This window comes from Sapajus apella, unplaced genomic scaffold (assembly GCF_009761245.1).
Source record: "Sapajus apella isolate SASKATOON/1434 unplaced genomic scaffold, GSC_monkey_1.0 scaffold19, whole genome shotgun sequence".
In the NCBI taxonomy this organism is placed as follows: Eukaryota; Metazoa; Chordata; class Mammalia; order Primates; family Cebidae; genus Sapajus; species Sapajus apella.
In genome coordinates, this window is record NW_022436959.1 from 1378072 (window position 1) to 1399735 (window position 21664).

Here is a 21664-nt window from a genome sequence, read left to right on the forward strand (position 1 = left end):
TATTGTAATGGTCCCTTGAAAGCAGGATACAGGAAATCAAGGCATTTGAAGGAATGTGGAAAGAAACAACAGAAAGACTTCTGGTTTTGAAATTAGTAACCGGGCTTTCATTCTGGCCTGGCCAAGTCCTCCCAAGCCCTTGGTCCTCATTTTCTGTACTGTTCTGCCTGTGTTACCTGCTTCTAACCTGATTCAGGAGTCCTGGCCCCTTCCTTGACTTCTGGGGGTATGAGTGAAAACAAGACAGATGTCTCCTTTGCCAGCTCTGGGGAGATTCTATCAACCTCATGGTTGAGGGTGGATAATAGGTCATCCCAAACCCTGCTCCAAGGAGGAAATGTTGACAAAGGATTCTACAGTCTCAGTCCCTACTCCAGTTGTGACATGTTCAACAAGCCCCAGAGAGATAACTTCACCTCCCTGCCCTCACTCGCCTTCCCCTACCCCATCACAGTAACAACACACAGCCCAAAACAAGCGATGTCTGTATTATTAGGAGACTGGAAACGTGTGAGCCAAAAAATGTAATTTTTGCCCCAATGTGAAGATCCTTGTCATTGAAGGTTTCCTGTGCTTCTTTTCTGATTCTGGGTTAATGCTCTTTTGGAACATGCAGCAATTACTCTGATCACTAGAAAAGTCCAGTGCTTTTGGAATGATTTGATCCAGATTGAAGAACTCTAATGCTCCCCAAAGCAGAAGCACCTAAGAAATAACGCAGGTCTGCCAACGCCCTTAACAATCTGCATGAGACCGACTGGCCGACCCCAACCTCCAATCTCATACCCTGTTCTGATGATCTAGTGTTACGTACAAATGACCCTGACATTTAGAGGCTTACAACAATGACCATTTTATTCTCCTTTTTATTGACGGGCTTAACTGGGCAATTCTTCTGCTTCAAGTCATGTCAACTGGGAGACTTGGACACAAAAAAAATACTTGAAACTTTATATAATAAAAGGGAATGCAAATTATAGAGTCACTTTTCTTTTATTAAGGGAACAGAGATTTATTTTTGCTTCCATTTAAGATATGGAGTTCCTGTCTTCTCTTGAATGTTACAAACAAGACAGAACTTTTGGTCCCATGAAATTCACTAATGTAATTACTTGAAAAAAACTATACATTTTAGAAATATTGATTGGTGACAAACTTAAACAACTGCCATGGAAAACTGCCTTACTTCAATCCTTTCTGAGAGCCTATGGACAAATACAGTAATGAAAACAAGTTTGGGACCGGATGCAGTGGCTCACGTCTGTAATCCCAACATTTTCGGAGGTCGAAGCAGGTGGATCACCTGAGGTCAGGAGTTCGAGACCAGCCTAGCCAATATGGTGAAACCCCATCTGTACTAAAAATATAAAAATTAGCCAGGCATGGTGGCGGGCCCCTGTAATCCCAGATACTTGGGAGGCTGAGGCAGAAGAATCGCTTGAACCTGGGAGGCGGAGGTTGCAGTGAGCTGACATCGTGCCACTGGACTCCAGCCTGGGTGACAAGAGTGAAACTCCATCTCAAAAAAGAAAAGAAAACAAGTTTGCATCTGCATAATTAGCAATTGACTTCATATTTATATTTCTATTATTTGGACCAGTAACATCTCTTTAAAATAGTGATATTTTCTAATTTCTTTTATTTAAAAATTTATTTTATTTTATAAGTTCCAGGACGCATGTGCAGGATGTACAAGTTTGTTACATAGTTAAATGTGTGCCATGGTAGAGTCACTTTTAAAAGCACTCTTTGGGGTTTTGGTGGAAAGGAAAACTGCAGGCCAATTCAGACTGACCCTCCAGGCTCAGTCCCTTAAGATACCAGGTACCAGGTCCCAGTCCCATGGTCTCACTTCACTTGGCCAACTCTGCAATCTCCGCTTACGACAGCGTTCTCCTCCCACCTGAAAGGAATCTCAAGCCTGATAAAAAGTAATTCGTCCCAGCTAAAAGCAGTTTGGGCATCTCTGAGCTGCTGAAAGAGGACCTGGTGCGGCAGGTGAAAAGATCAAGGACCCTCTGTGTCTTTCCTTTCTGGCAGGTGAATATCCGTCTGGCTGCCCCCTTCCCCCCTGCTCCTCAGAGCACCTCTGCTTGAGAGTCTGAGCTCAGTTAGGTAACACTAGTGCTGCGCTTCTCCATTCCTCTGGCCAGGGTCAGGCCTGAAGTCTTTAGGGAAATGAACTTTGTCATCTTTTTACAAAAATTGTAGCAGAAGAGGAGGAAATTGCACTACTTCAGGCTTTACAGCCTGACAACATAACACTCTCACTTCCTGTTTTCTCTCTGCCCAGTCTCAGGACGCCTCTCAAATACTAACTCGATGCTCTGCCCTCACTGTATCCTTTGCTGATCTGATTCCTCAACATTTATATCAGGGCTTAGTTCTGAGACACAAATTTGCTGTCTTTAATGCACTTCCTTTACATAATGCTCCTGAGAACATTTTTTTTAAATCCCCATCTATTTTACTGTATGGGTATAATATCTAACATTGCCTCATTTTCTCTGTTTTGCTCACTTTTCCCCCCAGGAACATTTGAGTATCTGCCATGAGTCAGCTACATAGTCTACAGTGATGGTGCTCAATAACCTCCTCTCCAGGAGCGCACAGCCAGTAGAGTAATCAGATGAGCACTTTAATGATGAAGTGCCTGGGAGTGGCACAGACAAAGCAAACACTTGTGCTTGGGAAGGGACAGGGAAGGTTTCTAAGAAGAGGAAACCTTGAAGGAAAAGGAGGCATTGTCCTGGGAGATAAGGAGAAGGAAGTCCCAGGCAGGGTGAAAGCTCATGCAAAGGCACTGAGGCATAAAGAGTTGGCAGTGTTTGGGAGCATCCTAAGTAACGCCATGTGACCGTACACAGGGCACGTGTGAATAATTAGAAATGTGCCCAGAGAGATGAGCGGGTTCCAGATGTTGAACAGTTCTGTGAATCCTTCTGAGTTATTTGCTCTCTATCTGGAGGGCAAGGGAGAGCTCTGACAGGTCACCAGCAATAGGGTGATACGACCTATTGTGTTTTAGATTCAGAATAGCGTTTTTCTTTAATTTTGTATTTTAATTGTGCTCCTGCACCTTTCTTTTTCTCTAAAAGCCTATATGATCGTAACAAAAGGCCATTTAGGGATATATTTATGGTGCCTATTTTCCAAAATCTATAAAAGGATATTCATCCCCACTGCGACTTCCTCCCATCACCCAACTCTTCCATTGAAAGCACTTGGCAGGTGTTTGGATGTGAATTCAACATTCTGAGCTCTTGCTCTGGGCTAAAAACCATGTAAAGCAATTTCATGATCTTCTCTCCTTTCCTCTCATTCTGTTTGTTCCCTAACTCCTGGTACAGTGACTTGGAAATATCAGAAAGAGAGACCTTTAGCCCTCCTGCAGGAACTTCAAAGAAGCCAGCGATAAACTGGTCTGAGCTTACATTGTGCATTTGGGGCAGCTGAGGGGTTGATCCCTCCTGCCCATGCAGTAAAATAGTCACTGTCCACTGCAGTGCAGGTCAGTTCTCAGCATTGCCATTTGTTTAGCCACTTCACCTCTCAGATCATTCAACCATGACTAGCCCAGTTTGGCCATATCATTTAAGAATTCCGTACAAGTGCAATGTTCTGCATTCTACATCTGAACCATAAAGCTATTTTTAACACTTTGTTCATGTTTAATTTGAAGCTTACTGGATTTTACTTGGGCTTCATCCATGAACCTATCCCCAGAGATTTAACTAACATATTTTTTTAATGTAGTGTCAAACCGCCAGTAAGGCAGGAGCCTATGTGTTATTCACAATAGCCCTCCAATCACAGGTTAGCCTGACTCATCTGAGTCTCAGCCGAGATTTTCATGAGGATTTTTGTCAGCTCTTATTTTCATGAGCTTCCAAGGACAAAGATTGGAGGGAAAAGTGGGAACATCTATCTACCCAGCATTCGAAGAAAATCCCACTGGGGAAAACAGATAGAACCGTGTGCTTCCTCTAACCTTCCAAAAACTCATAATACACAGTAATCAAACATATTTAATTTAGACAAAACATTTACATATTTTATATATGATATACATGGTGGACAGTTAATTCCCAGCATCCCATGTTTCCCTTTTTTATTTTTTGCTAAACACTTTGCCAACATCTTGCCTTGGAATTAAAAGTGGCCATATGGTGCTATTTCTCAGCATCCCTTGCAACTAGGCATGGCCAATGAGATGTTAGCAAAGTGTCAGGGGAGACTCTTGGGAGAAGCTCCTATAAGTGAACACAGGCATGATGACTAGAGCTCTAGCAATCCTTTTAGACCTTTAGCTCGTTGTAAGGATCCAAGTCAGCTCTAAAAGAGTGGGACAAGAAATTAGGAGTTTAGATCACTGAAGATATCATGGGATTGCCATACCAGCTCTGTACTGTCCACCTCTGGACTTAAATGAATGAATAAATAAACGTCAAGCTTGTTTATGCTATATTTATTTTGTTTTATTCTGTTACATGCATTCAAAATTAACTCTATGCTTTGGAGGGTTAGGTAAAGGTAGCTTAATCCCACTCTGCCCCCAATTTGTAGCATGTGTACGTCTAAAGCCCTCCCCAAGATATTATACTTGCTAATGCCTGAGGTATATGTTTGCATGACCGCTCCACCTTTGTACTTGTTTCTACTCGTGTCTCCTTAGCTCTGTATTCTTCTGATTCAAACATCTCAGCTTCCTCATTGGTTTCCACAAAAAGCCATTCACAATCTGGGCAAAGCACCATTTCTCTCATGCATAGCACAGCAAACTTACAAATTTGCATAAGACCTTCCTATTAGCTCTGGTCATGTTGCCCCCCAACCTGCCAACACTTCTCTCATGGCTCTTTAGCCAGGATGAATCTGGTATCTCATCAGTTTCTGCTTCTCCCTTCTCTCTATCCATTCTCTACTCTTAACCCCTCTATGTGTCCAAATTCTTCCACATTACATAAAAAAGCAATTCACTCGCCATGGCTCCTTTCCCCAAACTTTCTACCAGGTGCCCAACAGGCAAAAGAACTTCTATTTAATATAATTCTTCTTCTTTAGAAGAAAATTGTGATTATATATGGCATACTTTTCCCAATGTATGTAATGTTTCTAGATATTGAATGAAAGTGTCACAAAAAACCCCGTTCTTAAAGGGTGTAAATATATCTCTAAAATGGCTATCATCAAAAAGACAAAAATAACTGACGGTGGTAAGGATGCTTTGAAAGGGCACCACTAAAACACTGTTAGTGGGATTATAAATGGTACAGCCCACTATAGGAAACAGTATGGAGTTTCCTCAAACAACTAAAAATAGATCTAACATATAATCTTTCTTTTGAATACATACTGCTGGATATGTATCCAAAAGAAAGAAAATCAGTATACTGGAAATGTAAATTGACACACTTTGTAGTATAAACTCATGTTTATTGCAGCACTAGTTACAGTAGTCAAGATATGAAGTCAACTTAAGTGTCCATCAACAGATGAATGGATAAAGAAAATGTGTTACATATACACAATGGAATACTATCTGGCCATTAAAAAGAAGAAACGCCTGTCAATTGCATCGACATGATGAAACTGGAGGTTATTATGTTAAGTTAAATAAGCCAGGCATAGGAAGACAAACTCTGCATGTTCTCACCCATTTGTGGGAGCTAAAGAAGGTGATCTCATGGAGGTAGAGAACAGAGTGATAGATACCAGAGACTTGGAAGGGTGGAAAAGGGTGAATAAAGAGAGATTCGTTAATGGGTACAAAAATGCAGTTAGATGGAATAAGTTCTGGTATTGAATAGCACAGTAGGATGACTCCAGTTAACAACAATTTAGGATATACGTATTTCCAAATAGCTAGAATTTTAAATATTTCCAACACAAAGAAATGATACCTATTTGAGATGATGGATATCCTAATTGCATGATTTGATTATTGCATATTGGATGCACATATCAAAACGTCACATGTACACCAGAAATATGTACAGTTATGTAGCAATTTTTAAAATCTTGATTTAAAGACATTCCCCCAAAATTTCAATGCTGCCTGTAAAGAATAATGTGAATTCATTGTCTGCTTCACATTCATCTAACCGTTAATATTGTGTTTTTAAATTCATCTTGTCTCTCTCATTCTCACAGTTTTCTTAAATATTGACATTATATGCCCTATTTTACAGTTAAAGAATTGGTATTCTGAAAGGTGGAGCAGCTTGCACAGGGCACACAGCTACTAGGAGGGGAAGCCATTATATAGGACCCCTATACTGAGCCCAGAACTCTTTTAATGAGCCCCCATGCATCCTCAGCATGGGTTAATTTACCCTATCCTTAGCAGAGAGCAGAAGCAGAATAGAATGGGGCTAGTATTAATAAGCTCTGACCCAGGAGGAGAGGAGCAGCAGAGAGCCTGAGTTTGGTAGATGGGAACTGAGGACTACTATACACAGTCCTGGGCAGCCAGGAGTAGCAGGGCAGCGTGGACCTGGGCCTTAGAGAAAGGATAAAGCCCAAGACAAGATGTGTGTTGGTGACAGTGCCAGCTTTTACAGGATCTCCCATCACCCACCTCTTTTTTTTTTTTCTGATTAAGGAACTTGCTGTAGAGGAGATGGTTGAGGCCAATGCAGATCAAAAAAATACTGAACAAACTAGACCACAGATGCAATACTTGGGGATCACAAAACAGCCTCCTGTGGCACAGGGGAGAGCAGTGGATTGAATCAGAGCTCACTAAGTGAAATCAGTAACAAAGTGCTTCTCAGGAGAAATCTCATTTTCAAGAGCAGATTTTGAGATGATTCAAAATTGGAACATCTGACAGTGGGGGCCTACAGGAACATTCTCCAGGGCCTGACTAGTTGTTGTAAACCACAGGTAGGTCCAGGGCTTTTGGGGAAGCTGTGCAAAGATCCCGAGTCATTTGCACGCAGTACTTGATGAGCAAAGGCAGCCCTGTCAGAGGCAATGTTATCAGCCAGTGTGAAGGACACCTGTGCAAATGGGAGGGTCCACCCCATCCTGGTGATAGAAAGGGATGTTTTGTTCGGTGGTCTGTGCACACATGTAGTTTGTGGCAGCTTCTGTTGGCAAAATCACTTTCTGATTTCTGCATTCTTCCTTTGATCTTGCCCAGTAAGAACTTGCTCTCCAAGCATGAAAATTTCTTCCATTTACTGAAAACCTATGTGCCAGGTCCTACTATGGCGTACGCCTACAAAGTAGAGTCTCACTCTCTTTTCCAGCTGAGAACGCTCGCCTCTAGAAACAGGATGGGACTTGCACCAACACTGCACAGCTAAGTCAGTGATGCCCACAGTGATGCCCACAGTGATGCCCACTGTGACCAGCCCCAAAGCCTGAGCACAACGGAGTTTCGGGGCTGCACATCCCTGGGATGATTGTGAATGGCACTACCTGGCCCACATACATGCGAAGAAGGGCATAAAACTTATACTTCGGCATACCAAGAAATTTCTGTCACTCGAGTGTTTCCAGACCTGCTCACAGGTATACCGGGAGACCAGGAGAGCCTCAAGAGGCCCAAAGCCTGTGTCGAATGCTCTTCCAGAAGCCTCCTGAAGAGTCCTCACGCATCTATGGATTAGACAGACTAGACCACGCACTCCTGGAGTGCTCAAGCATACCTGAAAGATATTCAATAAATGCTGCCTTTTCCTATCCTCGCCATTTCCCATGTGTGACATGTTGGCCTACAACTACCATGGGTGTCTTGGAATTCTCTTGAAGCTGGCCTGGGGTGCAGATTTCATCGCATTCCCACTAGGGTCATAGCCAGATGCACTAAGCACTTACTTCTCACCAGCCATGCTGCTTTGCAGTTTGGATACACCCTCTATTTGAGTGTTTCTAGCAGTGCTATGGAGCAGATATTACCATTACCCCAAAAGAAAGGAGCTACTTGGGAGGCTGAGGTGGGAAGATCACTTGAACCCAGGAGGTTGACACTGCAGTAAGCTGTGATCGCACCACTGCACTCCAGCCTGGATGAAAAAGTGAGACCATGTCTCAAAAAAAAAAAAAAAAAAAAGACGCTGAAGGGGAGAAAGTTACATCATTGGTGTAATACATTACTCAGAAATAAACAGTAGATATGAGATGTAAACATGAGCCTTTCAGTCTTCACAATCTGGGTTCCTAAGCAGTCCTTTAGTTACCCTCCCTTGGATGTCTCTGGAACTTCTCTAGGCCCCACCACTCAGGTGATCCTAGTGACCTGAGTGAGGGACTGAGGCAGCAGCACCTTAGACCCAGAGGAAGTCACAGATTCATGGGTGACCCAAGATACCCAACAATATCCTCAGTATCGGGCCAGGGGCATAACTGGGGAAACCCTCTGACTTGTGCTATCGCTGCTGCAGATCTGAGAATTGTATCCCCATCAGTACTTGTAAGACTAATACCTGCACAAGAAATCTTCAAACCATAAAAATTGGTATTTCCTCCATCCTGAAAAGGATGGTACTCTAAAACTTTACCTGCTACTCCAAATGCTATTTTTTTAAATTGCTAACAATTTAGATAGCTTCCATAATGTTTCAAAATTTGTAAATAAGCTCCCTCAGAGCCTAAGCAGAGAGAAACAGAATCACATGACCTCCCACATTTATCTAGGCTGTGTCCTGTCCTCTTATCTTGTCTGAGAACGGCATATGACTTTGTTGTATCCCATTTTAGAGCGAAGCATTTAGGTTATACATGTCTTTTACGTATGATCTGGTTCGAATTTTTTTTCCCCCTCAGAAAGACAGTGTTCAGTTCTCTTCTTCAGAGCAGAAAATCAGTCTCTTGACAAGGAACAAATCATCCACAGGTAGGAAATGTAAATGCACTTTGAAATTCTGGAGAAAAAAAGATGCACTGTGCACAGGCAGCCTAGCAAATACGAATTGATTAATTCTAACCCACGTTCTTTCTCATTAGATCTAAAATCCCACCATGCTAACTGCCCATTATTTTCTGCATTGCTTATCTTCTGCACACCAAATGAAAGGCCTTGACCCTCCAAGGAATAACCCAACTTCTCCAGAGGAAAGATATTATGTGAGCAGAATATTCTTTAACAACAAAATAAGGAGCACAACCTCACCATATAGAGCTGTTTAAAACAAAACTAAATAACTTCTGAATGTAATCACTTATAATGTCTACAATACGTGGGTGCTGCTGATCAAATTGTTAAAGGGTTGTGTGCTTCTGGCTTAGTTTTTTTTTTCTTTTTCTTCTCCGTTTTAGCTTTAGTTTTGTTTTGTTTTGCAAGAATGAAAGGGGAAGGGCCTCCTAACCAACCCAACAGATCAGTTCCGGCAAGCCTCGAGGCTCCCGTGGTTTATGGTCACTGACTTCAGCCAGGGAGCACGGAAGTTGCTGCCGCTGTGCAACTTGGGTTTTTTTTTTTTATCCTGCAGTTTTTAGCTCAGCAGAACTGCACACCCGGGACTCTCCCCAGCTCTTCGTGTGTGGCTCTCTCAGGATCCCACAAGAGCAAGCTGTGGGTCTGTGAGTGTTTATGCGTGCTTTTATTCACTTCACACTTATTGAAAAGTGTGTATGTGAGAGGGTAGCATGTGTGTCAGAGAACGAGAGACTAGTTGATTCTGTGACCTCAACTTCAGTATCCCTCAGCTGGTAGCTTTTTGGAGCCAGGTGATCACTTGGGGTGCATAGCTCAGAGATGCAGTCCCCCTGGAAAGTCTTTATGGTGGCGCCTCTATTCTTTCTTCCGCCCCTTCAGTCCTTGGCTTCTCCACTCTACGAGGACCAGTCCAGGCTCAGCGACTCCAATGGCCACACCTGTGTAGGTACGTAAATAAATATTTTTGTATTTTTTATATAGACATAACAATGGGGTCCAATACTTTGCTTGCATAATCAGTCGCATGTTTGATGATATCAAGAGTTGTAAGATTCCAAGTAAGGTACCAGTAACCTCACTGACACAGAAAAATGTAGAGTCTAAGGGTTGACATTGACACTACATACATCTTTGTGAATAAAAAGCGTATGAGTTTAAATTGGGCATAAAACTCTTCCACCTCATTGGTGATTGGAATTTTTGCTTCTTGTATAGGCAACTATTATTTCCGGCTATTTTAACCTGAAAATTTCACTGCTTTTCATGGGCTTTGACCTCAGACAGACACATCTGAGTTTGATTCACTGCCCACCTCCTACCCTTCTCACCTGTTTCTTACTGGCTGCAAAACCGGGAGCAAGGTACTTAACCCTCTCCAAGCTTCTGTGCCCTTATTGGTGAACTGAAGCTAATAAGACCCACCTCATAGGGCTATTGTGAAAATTGTGACCGTGCATGTAAGTCTGTGGCATTTGCACACAGTAAGGACTCAACCATCTTAGCTTTCTTCCGTCTCTCAGAGAATCCAAATTTGGCGATCACCTGGAAACACTGAGCACTGATATGGCTTCTTGGCTTATCTCTTAATGAAGTGTTTTATTTCCAAGGTTTTTTTGTTTGTTTGTTTGGATGTCAGTAGAAAGTAAGGGAAGATTGTTGATATTCACATTGTAGCTCTCATAACATGTGAATTCTTATAACAGTGGCGGCATTTAGATGGTGCAGTCCATAAAGCCACATAGACTCAGAACTCCCAGTAGTAAGTAATTGCTTGATGAGCAGACCTCAAAATAGAATCCTAGCTTGAGAAGCCAGGAAAAGAACTCTAGGATAAGTTTGGAGGCCACATGCTGCAAATGGAAAATCTTAACACAGATTCTGACACTTAATTGTTTCTGGAGACAACATGGAAAAATATCTGAATTAGTTCTACTGCCTCAAAATCATGGCCTCAGGTCATTGTCCATGTTAGGAGATCCACCTTGACTTTCAAAGTCTTGTTTTAATTAAGACCCAGATTCCCTGAGACTCTATTTTCCAGAGACCTAGAAGCAGAGGTGTGTGGCCCTTTGAATCATGCCTGGGAGATCATCCTCATCCAGCATTTGGTTTCCTTAAATAATTATTTACCACCCTTTCATTTTTCTCAAAACAAAATCCTAATGCCTATCAAATGGAAATACACTTGAGAAAAGCTCAGATGAAATCAGTTTTACTTCTGGGTTTGTTGCAAACTAAATGTTTGAGTTTGAGCAAGTTGTCAAACCTAAGATCCTTGGACCTTCGCTTCGGTAAAATGGACAGGAGATTCTCATTCCTTTCTCTGCCCTGTTCTCAATGAGGTCATGGAGAGTAAAAATGAGGTGTTGGGGGGATTTCAGGATGGGGTTGTTCCGGTTTTCCATTGCTGCATCAAAAATTACAATAATAACCATTTTGTTGTATTATGATTTTATGGGTCAAAAATTTGTTCAGATCTGGCCGGTGATTCTTCTTCTCCATGTAGAAGTGACTGAGGTTAGGAGGTGGTGTTCACATGGTGGATTGATGGATCTGGGACTGACAAAAACAGTTTCACTCACATGTTTGGCACCTTGGGGGTGAGGGAATGGCTAGACAGTTGGCTGATCTGGGAGTGCCATCAGAGTGCCCACATATGGCAGTCTTGGGTAGTAGGCCTTCTTCCTTGGCAGCCTAGGAATCCCAGAGAGAACTCCAAAAGACAGGAACTAGAAGTTGCCAATCTTTCAAATTTTGGGTCGGGAAACAGGCACAGCATCGCTTGCCATCCTCCATTGCTCAAAGTATTCACAGGTTCCTCCACCCAGACTCAAAGGTAGGGGGCATAGACCCCTCATTTTGACGGTAAGGGTCAAGAAATATGTGGTCATCTCTATGATTCACAGAGGTTCACTTTGGTTGCCCACACAAATTCTTACAGCCCCAAGAGCTTGGAGACTCTGTTGTTGATTAGGTTTGAGGATGATTTAACACCCATTTTCCCAGCAACTCATAACTTCTTCTGGCTAACTCTACTTAGGTGACTTACTCACCTGTTGTCATAATAGCAAGGAAGGTAGGTGCAGGAGGAGTCCAGCCTTGTGGTGAACACTTTCTGAGCCCTGCCTGCGTGCTGAAACAAGTGCTGAAGGCAGTCCAACTTGGTGCCTCACTGTTGGAAGTTGGCTTTTTGGGGAGACCCGATTAGATATGTGTGTGCAGGGGAGTTTATTGAGGAGTGCTCTTGGCAAAAAGATCAGCAAGAGAGGAAGGCAGTGGGGTTGGCAGGGAGAAGGCGGGCTGTGCTGCAGCCATGAAAGAAGACCTAGGGGATCCCACTGAGAGCTCTGGAACTAAAATAGCTCTTCAGAGTTGTCCTGAAGTCAGTTCAGGTCTTGGAATTCCCACATCAAACAGTCCCTGGATGTGACCTAACCCCAAGGCAGAGCTGTAATTTTGAGACATCTCTCGTTGGTGGTGACAAATCTGGCAACGGACTGACTCTGATGTTAACATCGTCCTTCAGACCAATGGCTCCAGAAGCTGGGGAGGAAATGTCTCCTGATAGGGAATCCTGGAGTGTACCTACTGAAAGCGCTGCATGTGGGAAGTGTCTCAGGAAGCAGCGAGGTCCGCTCTCTCACAGCTGGTGGGAAGAGAAAGAAGTATGTGGAAGAGGGGACAGAAGAGAAGGAATTGTTGATTGGAATTCTTCTAACTCTACATTTGTTGCCAACACCCTCACAACTTTCTGACCAAAAGCAGGATTATATGCCTTCAAACCCTCCATCAGAAAGGTGGTCCTCAAACATTTCCATGCACTCATTCCTCACATGGCCACTGAATATGCAAGACCCTGTGCTCAGAGCCAAGGATAAACAAATGAAGGAGAAGAAGGATTTTTAGAATGTCTGTCTTCAGGAAATTCACTGTCCAGTTTAGAGGAAAATGAGAACCTGGAGCCTTGTAAAGATTACAGTCCTTTAAAATGAATGTTGAACTGGGCCCTTAGTGCCCTTGATAATACCCTTCCTCTAGAACTCTTTAAACTGCCAATGCCAGACCCCGCAGAGCCCCAGGAAGTGCAGGGCAGAGACTCACAGCTTGGAAGTGGACACTATGGACTTCATAAAGCCGCCAGGGGAAGGTGAAGTAATAGCCTCGGTGAAAGGGAAAAGAGTGTTTAAAACTTTAGAATTTTAGAAACATTTCTACCTGAATATTGCTAGTCAAAGAAGGAAGCCTCAGTTATCCCAAAGATTCTGTTGCATTCACTTGCTTGCTGAAAGACCCCGGGCCATAAAAACCTTTCTGAGCAAAAGTTGATTAGGCAACTGGATTTCTGATCATCCCAACTTGAGCAAGAATGATTCATATATATTTTTAAATACAGACAACGTCCTGCTCTATCACCCAGGCCACAGTGCAGTGGTGCAATTACAGTACACTGCAGCCTCAACAGCCCAGGCTCTAGTGCCTCCCACCTCAGCCTCCCATGTAGCTGGGACTACAGGTACACGCCACCATGACTGCCTAATTGTTCTATTTTTATTTTTGTGGAGACAGGAACTCACTATGTTGTCCAGACTGGTCTCAAACTTCTGGGCTCTACCAATCTGTCCGCCTCAGCCTCCCAAAGTGCTGAGATTATAAGCATGAGACACTGTGTCCAGCCCTCCTCATTTTTGTTCATTGTCAGCTGTCTTTCAGTTGCCATTGCAACATAAATTCTTACCTTGATCATAAAAGGATACCCTTGCCTTGATTTATAAGATCATAATAACATAAAATATTTGTATCACCTTCCCAACTCTTGGAAGAAGTTCTTCCTTCCTGTTTTTCTTGAGGTCAACTGAATTAGGTGGATTTCATCCATTTTTATGAAGATTATTGTTGAGTAATCATATTTGTTTCTTACTCATAAAATTTGTTGTGCTATTGGTCTCCTCAACTCTTCTCAGGGGATAGCACTGTCCATCTTTTCTCTGAGTTGAATGTGGACTAATTGAAGTGATGCCTAGAGAAAGTCACTACAACCAAGTGCTCTTCAGCCACACAAATTACACTTGCAAGTTAATAGTTATAATAATTGCCAACATTTTTTGGACACTGACTGTGTGATAAGCCATCTTCCAAAAGGTTTACGTGTATTCCCATTTAATCATTATGATGACCTTTTGAAGTCTGTATGATCATTATCCTCATTGGGCAGGTGAAAAACAAAAACAGAAATAAGTAACTTGTTCAAGGTTACCTAGCTGGTTAAAACTTGGCTTATTCCTTACTTTAATTGTGATTATGTTACTATTGGAGTGATTAAATCAGGGTAATATATTTCCCTATATTGTTTTAAGTAACAGTTTTATTGAGAAATATAATTCACATATCATAAACTTCACCCTTGTTTAAAAGTGGCATTTAGTATATTCATGAGTTGTGCATTGATCATCAATATCTAATTCCAGAATACTTCATCACTCCCCTCGAAAAATCCAGTTCTCTTAACAGTCATTCCCCATTTCCTTCTCTCTATAACCCCTGGAAATTACCAATCTACTTTCTGTCTCTATGAGCATTTCACATAAATAGGATAATATAAGACATGGCCTTTTGCTACAGGCCTTTTTGACTTAGCATAATGTTTTCAAGGTCCATTCATGTTGTAGCATGCATCAACTTTATTTCTCCTTACAGCCGAATAACATTCCATTATATGGACATATCTGGTTTTGTTATTTATTCATTGTTAATGGACATTTGAGTTGTTTTCAATTCTTGACGATGATGAATAGTTCTGCTATGAACATTCATGTACAAGTCTTTGTGTGGGCATGTGTTTGCATTTCTCTTGAGCATCTACCTAGGAGTGGAATTTCTGGGGCATATGGTAATTCCATCTTTAACATTTTGAGAAACTGCCAGACTATTTTCCAAACAGCTGCACCATTTTACATTTCTACCAGAGGTGGATGAAAGTTGTAACTTCTCCACCTTCTTGCCAACACTTAGTTATTCATCTTTTTGCGTATCACCATCATAGTAGCTGTGGAGTGAGATCTCATTTTTGGTTTTAATTTGCATTTCTCAAACGATAATGATCTTAGCATCCTTCATGTGCTTGGTGATCACTTGTATATCTTCTTTGAAAAAAAGTTTCAATTCAAATATTTTGCCCCTTTTTAAATTTGACTTTTTGTTGTTGAATTGTAAAAATTCTTTGTATATTCTAGATACAAGTCTCTTTTCAGACATATGATTCAGACTATTTTCTCCAATTCTGTTTCCTTCCCCCACTTTTATAATGATGTCCTTTCAAGAACAAAATTTAGTAATTTTGATGGAGGCCATTGTATCTAGTTTTTTCTTTCGTCTCTCATATTTTTGGTGCCATATCTAAGACCTATATTTTTAAATTGTTGCTGCAGCTATTGGATTTATCTTGTCATATGCCTGTTCCTTCATCTTATTTCCCAGACACCGAGTTCCTCACCATGAATATGGGAACCAGGAGCGAAACTCCTGGGGTTGCAAATAACAAGAATCAACTTAAACTAGGCTAAGCATAAAAAAAAAGAGAGAGAGAGAGAGAAAATTTGCTTGTGAGAATTCTAAGAGTGAATTTTAGAATCAAAAGGAGAAAACAGGCTTAAAAATTAAGCCAGGAAACAAAAAATGTTGTCTGCCAGGAACCCAGAGAGTTCTCTCTCCTGGCAACTCCCCGCTGCCTCCATCTCTATCCCAACAGACCAGCTGGTTTAATACTCTCCACTCTTTGGCTGACTAGTGGCTCCCACAAGCCCTGAGTTTGTATGTGGTAGTTCAGCCCACAGAGGTAAGTTCACCTTCTGGTGGCCAGTCCCAACTTCCCAGCAAAGAGAGTCTGAGCTAAGTCTTTAGTCCACTGAATAAGGGACAGGTGAGAGTGGGGAGAGCTCGAGGTACAGATATGGCTGCCAGGCTCATGGAGTGAGGGGTTAGCTCGCACCAAAGCAGGGTACTGTTGTGACTGGAGAGATACTCCAAAAGGAGCCCCCACAGAAGTTACTGAGCTATTGAGCCTACATCCCCATCACAAACAACCCCTGCTTCAATCCCAAGGAGCAGCCCTACAGTGGGGAACCAACCAGAAGACCGGAGAATGTGGTCATGACTGTATTCCCAAAGCAAAATTAAGCTGTGGAAAGCCCCAAGGTCCCTTCCCCAGTTTACCGTATTTGTTAGCACTGAATAGTACGTCCCATTTGAACACTAAGCAAATGCAGGTTCAACTATGCTTGAGCAGGCTGTGCCTCTCTCTGCCACTTTTCAAATGTTGCAGAATCAATAATAAGATGTGTTCATTTTTGCAAAACATCATTTCTTTACATGGGTGATTTAAGGGGAAAGTAATCCTTATGTTTCTAAGTCAGTGACATTTAAATTAATTCACTGAATGTTGACTTTTTGAAAAGCACAGTTTGGTACTCAGGAAGCTTTTTAAAAGGTTAAGAAAAAAGCTGACTTTTTCCCTTATTCACATTTGATTAAATATAGAGTGCCTTCAGTGTCAGGTTGTAATCCCCCTCCATACCCGCATATCACACACAGAGTGGTCCAAGATGACTTCATAGTTTGATTGATGAAAAGACAGAGGTGGCCTCATGATTTCAAGCCAATGTGAGTGATAAAGTAAGCATCACTGACAAGAATAGGAAGGATTTAGACAGAGCCAGCAGAAGGTTGAAAATTTATTATCACAACTTAGATACACAGAAATTTCACACTATTTCTGTATGACTGAATGCTTGTTCATAAGACACTGTTTCTGCTGATAGCAGAAAACATTTCATCTTGCCATTTACGTGGTTAAATTTAGTCTGCTTTGGGTAACTCAGCTTCTCCTCTTCCTTCCCTCCTCTGAGAGGGTTGATCTTAGTTCTCCAGGAGGACTTACTCGTCACTCTGATGTTCATGGTTCTCAGCCTTTGGAGGTAGCCTCTGTCCTCAGCCCTAAGAGTGCCAGCAATTGAAGCTTTGGGGCTGGCGGGGTTCATGGTCTTGGCTCAGCTGTGCAATGTGGACAGGGGCCCCACATCTGACCCACCACACATTCCACCCTCACAGGCCGGGCAGATCCTTGGGTCTAGCTGGACCACCCCTGTTCCCTGGACACAACTGCTGCCCTCTGCACATGCCTTTCACTGTGGCATTCCCATACACTCTCTCTTCTCCGTAATCCTCTACCTTTATTTTTAAATTATCATTGCATTTAACGCCAACCTTAGCACAAATGGTAGGTTTCTGATCATCTGAATTTTCCACCATCCATCTGCCTTTCTCTTTCCTGGATTGCTCTGAGGTCAAAACCTGAAGAGAAAGACCACAAAGACACTCTGAGAAGGGTCTGTGACTTTGGGGAAAGGTCACACAGTGAGCAAAACCCAAAGAATTCATGATGCCAGCATGCTGTACTTCAGGAAGAAAGAAAAAAAAAATTTTTTAGTAAATGTATTAATACTATGGGCAAGAATATAGAACATTTGTAAATGTGTATATGAAAAAGGGAAAAAACAGGAAGTTGTAAAGCATTAAGCAGAGTAAAATCCCCATTAAGTTAAAATGTGCCCACCTCTCTATTGACAGAGCTGTTTTCCTAGATAGAACGAACACCGAAACGTTCATAGTGATTATATGGCTATCTTTAAATGGAGATGTTACTAGTGATTTATATTTTCTTCTCAGTGCTTTTCTGAATTTTCCACACTTTCTATAATATCCTTGTGGAAGCAATAGCAAAAGGCATAGGGTTAAGAGCTGCAGAGCGTGAGGCTCTCGGGTTTGAATCCTGGTTCTATCACTGTACAAATGTGATGTTGGGGACATAGCTTCGCCCTTGGCACCACCTCACTCCCCTCATCTGCAAAATGAGAATTACACAGGGTGATGCGAACAGCCCATCACTTAGAACTGTGCTTGCTACATAGCAAGTACACAAAAGGGTTGTGATTGTTCTTTTGAAAATCAAGAAAGAAATGCACAGAAATTGTGCTCTAGAAGTCTTGAAATTAAACCTATTGTAAGGCAAAAAGTCCCGAATAACTGAATAATTTCATGCCAATCTGTATCTTATATAAATACAAATTCTCAAATCTTGGGTGTTTTAAGGGAAGATTCATTTATAAAGAAAGATTTCACAGTGTATTAGTTTTCTATTGCTCTGTGATAAATTGCCAAGCACTTATCAGCTTAAATCAACACAAAGGTATTATCTCACAATTTCTGCACTTCAGAAGTCTGGACATAGCATAATTGGGTTCTCTGCTCAGAGTTTTACAGGGCTGAAGTCAAAGTGTTGTCCAGGGCTTTAGTCTGATTTGAAACTAATGTCCTCTTGCAAGTTCACTGGTTGTTGGCAGAATACAGTTCCTTGCAGTTGCTGGAGTAAGGTCCCATTTGCTTCCCAGCCATCAGCTAGGGATCACACTCAATAACTAGAGGCTGCCCCTCTTCCTAGGGAATTAGTAGCATAGCTATTTCTTTCTTTCAAAACCAGCTGGAGAAATTCTACATTTAAAGGGCTCCCTGATTATGCCTGGCCCATCTAGGAAACTTGTGATTAACCCAAAATAAACTGATTGGAGTCCTTAATTACATATGCAGAATCTTTTCTGTCATTGCCATATAACAGAATATAACCATGGAAGTGATATCCAGTCATATTCATAGGTTCTGCCCTTATTCAGAATAGGGAATTAAATAAGGTGTGTTCACCAGGAGACAAAAATACGATAATTCTACCTTCTACACATAGAAATGCTTTAAAAAGACCAAAAATAAAAAAGCCTTCAAACTAAACACTCAGATAATATCAAAAAAGAGAATTTATGTGACTTAGTTCCAAAGTGATTCACCAAATAGACATGAATACATAATGGAAATCAATAGATGAAGATTAAGTTGCAGACTGAACAAGTTTTTTGAGGTTTGGGTTTGTTAATCGTTTTTTGTTTTTTATGTGCAAGTTATTCTGCATGGATTTCACACTCTGGAAATTTGGAAAGAAAACAAATCACTCCAGTGTCATGCCTTTTTGCTTATAAAACAGTTGTTTTTCAACGTTAGGAAAATCCTTGCCTGAATGCTGCTTTGGGAAAAAAAAAAAATCTGTCTTTTAAAATGACCCCTGCAATTTAACAAAATGTAAATGTAATTAGGGAAGTCTAACTTGACATTTATTTTATTAAACCTAAAACCTCTAGGTTCCTTCAGATAAAAATAAGTACAAAAGAGAATTCTGATGATGATCGCATGAAGGTGTCAGAGGTTCCTCTGTGCAAAAGACCAATTATAAAACTGGAAAAATTGTCACAAGTGTTTCAGGGCATGGGAAATCACCAGTGACATACAATGAATTGAGAAATGTTTATTTTTGAAAAACTGCATGAACTTTGGGAAAAGCAATGAGATTGTGGCCTCCTTACCTGGGGCTGTTCTATCTACCCTGCCCTCAGCTTGGTTAGTGAGAACATTAGGTTTATCACTGTGGAGCTGGCTGCAAAAACCAGAAAGTTTACTGCTAATGGGACAGATGATTTAACCGAGGTGTGAAGATCCATGGCTTTCCCAGCCAAAAGTGATGAAGTCTGTTGGGAATTAACAAGCAGAACCTACAGCTTTGCTAGCTCAAGGTTTGGTCCCAGATGAAGCAATGGCGATCAGCTGGACGTTTAACAAAAAGATCCTGGAAACAATCTGGAGAAGAGCATCATAGAAGGGCTGAGACAAGTTCTCTACATATTCCTAATTGATTGGAAAACCATGCATGTGCAAGCGGCGACTTAAAAGTGTTCAGCAGAAAGTGAAAGCTGACGGGGTCTTGAGAACTGGCTGCAACTCTGAATATATTCCCTAACTTACATGTGGATCAATCAACAGTGACACCTTTTTTTACTTGAACAGTTAGAGGCCTTATAAGCTTGAGGTGTTTCAGCACAAGTTGCTCAATGACTCTAAGCTATGTAGACATTGGAGTGATCCTTAGAAAGCCAGGCTAAAGGCCAGGCGCCGTAGCTCATGCCTGTAATCCCAGCACTTCAGGAGGCCAGGGTGGGTGGATCACGAGGTCAGGAGTTCGAGACCAGTCTGGTCAATATGGCGAAACCCCATCTTTACTAAAAATACAAAAATTAGCTGGGTGTGGTGGTGAGACCCTGCAGTCCCAGCTACTTGGGAGGCTGAGGCATAAGAATCGCTCGAACCTGGGAGGCAGAGGTTGCAGTGAGCTGAGATCGCACCACTACACTCCAGCCTGGGCAACAGAGAAAGACTCCGTCTCAAAAAAAAAAAAAAAAAAAAAAGAAAAAAAAATTGGGCTAATAAATGAGCAGAGATATCAGAAATTCTACACTCTAGGGGAAACAGATCTGCAGTTGAAGCCAGGAAAATTTACTAGAAAAGAAGAGCCAACAACCCTCAGAAAAATAAAAATTAAAAAAATCCAAAGTTGTTAAATGTATTATTTAAAATTTTCAGTTTTCAACAAAAAAAATAGTAGACATATAAAAAAACAAAAAATAGAGATTCATACTTATGGAAAAAAGCAGTCAATAAAAGGGGGCTCTGAGTGAATTAAACACTTCAAAGTGCTGTTATGGGGATATTGATAGAATTAAACACAACCATAGTGAAAGAATTAAAGGAAAATAGTGTGACAGTGTTCAGTGTTCAGCAAATAGAGAAAATTTCAATGGAGATATAAAATTATAATAAAGATCCAAATGGAAATTCTGGACTTAAAAATCAATAATTGAAATTTAAAATGTACTAGATGGGCTCAACAGAAAATTTTAGTTCAAAGAAGAAAGAATCAATGAACCTAAAAACACATCAATATAAATAATCCCAACCAAAGAATAGAGAAAATAAAGCTTGAATAAAAATGAGCAGAGCCTCAAAAACATGTAGTGTGATATCCAGTATCTCAACATTTATAAAACAGGAGTTCCAGGAGAGGAAAGAGCAAAGGGGGGGTAAAAAGTCTTTGGAAATGTAATGGCTAGCACCTTTTTTAAAATGAGAATAAGACCAGGTGCAGTGGCTCACACCTGTAATCCCAGCATTTTGGGAGGCTGAGGTGGAAGAATCACTTGAGTCCCAGAGTTCAAGACAAACCTAGACAATAGAACATGACTCCATCTCTGAAAAAAATTAAAATTATCCCAGTGTGGTGATGTGTGCCAAACGACTCCAGAGGCTGAGATGGGAGGATCGCATGAGCCTCGGAGGTCAACATTGCAGTTCCTTACGATCACACCACTGAACTCCAGCCTGGGTGACAGAAAAAGACGCTGTCTGTTTAAAACACAAAACAAAAAAAAGCCTACAGATCCAAGAATCTCAAGAAACTCCAAATACACTAACACAAGTAAACCTTGATACCTTACGGTCAAACTCAAACTTCTGAAAACCAAATGCAACATAAAAATCTTGAAAGCACAAACAGAAAAATGACATCACTTACAGGAAAACAGTAACATGACTAATGTCTAAACTTTCATCAGAACTTTGGAGGCCAGAAGGTATTAAAATGACACACAGCCTCACTTCTTTCTATTGTGCTTTATTCTATTGGACTTTGCAGATACTGCATTTTTTACAAATGGGAGGTTTGTGGCAACCCTATGCCATGCAAGTCTGTCAGCACCATTTTTCAGCAGCCTGTGCTCACTTCATGTCTCTGTGTCACATTTTGGTAATTCTCAGAATATTTCAAACTTTTTCATTATTATTATATCTGTA

The 21664-nt window shown here is 41.3% G+C and overlaps 1 protein-coding gene across 4 annotated transcripts in view; it reads left to right on the forward strand.

The window, feature by feature from the left end:
- Positions 1 to 9303: 9303 nt before the first annotated feature.
- Positions 9304 to 21664, forward strand: part of AOAH (acyloxyacyl hydrolase) — a 191842-nt gene continuing 179481 nt past the window's right edge. Inside the window, exon 1 of one of the 4 annotated variants that reach the window (XM_032286786.1) lies at positions 9304 to 9833. In XM_032286786.1, the coding sequence (XP_032142677.1) occupies positions 9707 to 9833 (127 nt within the window). In that variant the 5' untranslated portion in view covers positions 9304 to 9706. The remainder of the gene's footprint in view (positions 9834 to 21664) is intronic. The other 3 variants (XM_032286785.1, XM_032286788.1, XM_032286787.1) reach the window with 3 other exon arrangements.